The 3,642-nt window shown below is 71.3% G+C and overlaps 1 protein-coding gene across 1 annotated transcript; it reads left to right on the top strand.

The window, feature by feature from the left end:
- Positions 1-400: 400 nt before the first annotated feature.
- On the top strand, positions 401-3,634 carry MNEG_15123 (hypothetical protein; the record flags this gene model as incomplete). The annotated part of the gene is made up of 7 exons (XM_014036406.1): positions 401-1,282; positions 1,628-1,786; positions 1,979-2,050; positions 2,309-2,488; positions 2,544-2,731; positions 2,804-3,146; positions 3,402-3,634. Coding segments are annotated over 7 exons (2,057 nt in total), but the record flags the coding sequence as incomplete, so codon positions are not given.
- Positions 3,635-3,642: the final 8 nt, after the last annotated feature.

Raw genomic sequence — 3,642 nt, 5'->3', positions numbered from 1 at the left:
AAGTGGGAGCGATACCGCTCCCAATTCTAATTCATCAGGTTTGAGCCCAGAGTCGCCTCCGACGCCCCCACTGTCAGCCAGAGGGTGCCCAGCGGTTCTAGCAGGCGTGCCGCCAGCTGACGCGGGCGCGGCAGTCAGGGTTGTGCCGCGCCTCGCCCTCGGCAGCCTCAGCGTCGGGGCTGCGGGCGACGCCGTCGTCGGCGTTGGCGGAGGAGGTGGAGGGGCAGCGGCGGCGGGGGCTGGAGCGTTGCAGGGGGAGGAGGAGGGGGAGGAGCCGCCGGGCGGCTCGGCGCTTGCGTCGCTGAGCGGGTGGCGGGGGTCGTCTCGGTCCGCGCGCGGCGGCTGCGTGGCGTCGCCACCGGCGCGGGAAGCGTCGCAGCAAGGCGCGGCGGCGGCTGGCATGGGGCCGGCGCAAGGCGGGCCTGGCAAGGCCGGCGTGCGCGCCCTGTCGCGGGAGGCCTCCCGGGCCGCAGCCCCCAAGCAGGAGCGCAGCGGCGGCGGCGCCGCCGCGAGGGCGCCGCCGGCGCGGCGCAGCAGCAGCAAGCAGCGCGCGCGGGGTGCGGCGGGCGCCGCGACGGCGGCGGCGGCGGCAGGGGCTGCGGTGCGGGAGTCTCCGTCGGGGTCGCCGCGCGGCGACTTCGTAAGCTGCGGCGGCGGCGGCGGCAGCGGCACGGGGAGCTCGCGCTCGTCGGCCCGCGCGTCTGGCCGGCAGCGGCCGGTCTCCGCGCCGGTGGGGACGCCGCGGCAGCAGCAGGCGTTGCTGCAGAAAGCGCAGCAGCAGGCGGAGCGCATGGCAGAAGATACCCCGGACGGCGGGATAGCGGACGGCGGCGGCGGCGGCGGCGGCGGCGCGGGCGAGGTCGCGTGGGAGGAGAAGCAGCGCGGCCGCCTGATGGCGGTCGCGCGCGCAGTGGGCAGCCTCAATCGCTCCGCGCTGGGGCGCCTGCAGGGGGAGTGGGACGCGCGGGCGTCGGCCCCGGGGCCGCGCGCATCTTATAGCGCGCTTTTTCAGGGGCTCGCATCCGAGCCTGCGGCCGCGTCCGAGGACGCTCTCGCCGCGCGCCGCGCGCGCGCCGAGCGCGAGCTCGCCGCGTGGCGCCGCGGCAAGGCCGACGCCGAGGCGGCGGCGCGCGCGGCGCACGAGGCGGCCGTCGCGGAAGCCGACGTAAAGGATGCGGCGGCGGCGGCGGCGCACGCGGCGGAGGTCGCGGAGCGGCGGGCGAGGGAGGGGGGGCACGCGGAGGCGGTGCGGCAGCACCAGGAGAGGGCGGCGCGGCTGCAGGTGCGTGAAGTTGACGGACCTGGGCGCTGCGCATGCTTGCAGGGGCGGCGGCCTTCCCTTAATGCGTGCCGCCTGGGAACTCAATTTGCATGGTGGTGCTGCAGCCCTCGCTGCGTGCATGGGCATGCTCTTGGGCACTTCTGCACCTTTGATGACAAATCCTGGCCCAGGTGGGGCAGTTCACTGGGCTGCATGTTTGCTCCGCAGGATGCCAAGCTGTGCCAAACCATCCACTCAATTCCTCTCACATTGTGCTCCAAAAAATGCTCCCCCTCGTTCCTTGCCTCGCAAACGGCCCCCCCCCACCTGGGTGCCTCTCGCCACCCCCAAATTTGCCTTTGTCAGGTGGAGCACCGCACAGCGGCCGACGCGGCCAGGGCCGCGCACGCGGCCGCATCTGCAGAGGCGCTGCGGCGCTGGGAGGAGCGGCGCCGCGACGAGCAGGAGGCGTGGCAGCGGCAGCTGGAGGCGGCGGGGGCGGAGCACGAGCGCGCCGTGGAGCAAGTGCGCGGGCTGGCTTTGCCTGCGTCCGGGGTACCAATTAATATGCATATCAGGGCCTTGATTTGGCCCCTGGATGCGTTGCAGCAATTACACTAGGCGTTGAACAGTCTGGGGGGTTTTGGCGTGGGTGTGGCGGCCTCGCAGCCAGCCAGGCTTGTGTTGAGAGGCACCTTGCCTTGCCTCCGGCGCAAGGGGCTCTCCTCGAATCTGGCTGTGTTTGTTGCACGCGCCTGGTCTGGCCGATCCCCGGTTGCCATTTGGAAGGTGCGTCTGATGTTCTGGTTGTTGAGCACAAGACCCATCCTCGCCCCAGGTCTGCCAGACAGCAGGGCAACCAACCCACCCATCCCAACCAATCGGCCCAACAATCGGCCCAACAACCAAACATAACATTATTGACCAACCAGTCGATCCACTTACCAATTGGCCGACCAGCCGACCAACCAACCAACAAACCAACCTACCAACCAACCAACCAACCAACCAGCCAACCAACCAACCAATGAATTGTCGACCCCGCAGGCCCGGGAAGCGAACCATGCCGCCAGGGAGGCCGCCGCCCAGGCAGCCGCCGCGTATTCGTCCGCCCTGCGCGAGAACGCGCGGCGCCAGGCGCTCTACAGCGACGCGAAGGAGGTGGCGCTCGCTGAGCTGGCGCGCAGCAACCAGGCGGCGCGGGAGCGGGCGCGGGAGGAGTATCGGGTGCGGCTTGCAGCCGGGGGCGGGCCCGCTGCTGCTGTCGCTGCTGTTGCTTCAGCTGCTGCTGCTGCTGTCGCTGCTGCTGCTGCTGCTGCTGCTGCTGCTGCTGCTGCTGTGGATGCTGTGGATGCTGCTGCTGCTGCTGCTGCTGCTGCTGCTGCTGCTGCTGCTGCTGCTGCTGCTGCTGCTGCTGTCGCTGCTGCTGATGCTGCTGCTGCTGTCGCTGCTGCTGATGCTGCATTGGCAGTGCGGACGGCTGCAGCGGCGCTCCCGCAGCACTTGCTGCAGAGGACAACTTCAAAACCCTGGCAACTGCAGGAACCAGTGCTGCTGCACTCTGCCGTTGTATCCTGCCTCACACAAGTCACATCTGACTCAAGAGCACCCCTCTCCCTCTTGGTCCGCGCGGACGCAGGCGCTGTGCGCGCAGGCCGAGGCAGAGCGCGCCGAGGCGATCGCGCAACTAGAGACGGCCCACCAAGCCGAGCGCGCCGCTATCGACGCCGCAAACGTGGCCGCGCTGGAGGCGGCGCGGCGCGACTTCTCGAGCGCGGCGGAGCGGCGCCGGGCGGCGCACTTGGCCGAGTGCGACGGGCTGGCGCGGGAGCACGGGCGGCGGCTGGCGGTGGTGCGAGCGCACAACGATGAGATCTGGGCGGAGGTGCGCTGCTCGGGCCGTTCGCTCAGTACGAGGGTTTGCTTGCGCTGTGCAGCAGCCCCGGGATCGCGGGGGTGGCACGCTTGCGTTGGGCGCGGAGGGCTGCGGCGGGGCTGCAGTGGCGTGCGCCCGGCTCAACGAGTGGCCGGCGAGCAGAGGACCGCGATGAGGGCCGTGCAGGCACTAGCCTCTTGCCAGCACCAACCTCACAATCCACCCTGTCATATGACTGGGCCCCGCACCATTCCAAATTCGCAGGTCCGCGTCGCCCGCGCCGCCGCCGAGGAGCTCGCCCGCGCCCGCGTTTTCGCCGCCCACATCCGCGCGCGCGCCGCGCGGCTCGCCATCGGAGTCAACTTCCTCGACTGCACGCCCAACCTCGGACGCGTCGTCGAGATGAGTGCGCTGACGTCAGCGCTGGCGCTGGCGTACCCCGAGCTGCCGCGGGGGTCGGCGCAGTACCCCTGGCCGCGGCGGCGCTCGCCCCAGGGGTCGCCGC

The sequence above is a fragment of the Monoraphidium neglectum genome, assembly GCF_000611645.1.
Source record: "Monoraphidium neglectum strain SAG 48.87 unplaced genomic scaffold scaffold05051, whole genome shotgun sequence".
Taxonomy (NCBI): domain Eukaryota; kingdom Viridiplantae; phylum Chlorophyta; class Chlorophyceae; order Sphaeropleales; family Selenastraceae; genus Monoraphidium; species Monoraphidium neglectum.
Note: the sequence above shows the minus strand (reverse complement) of the source record. Positions and strands in the feature narration are given on the sequence as shown.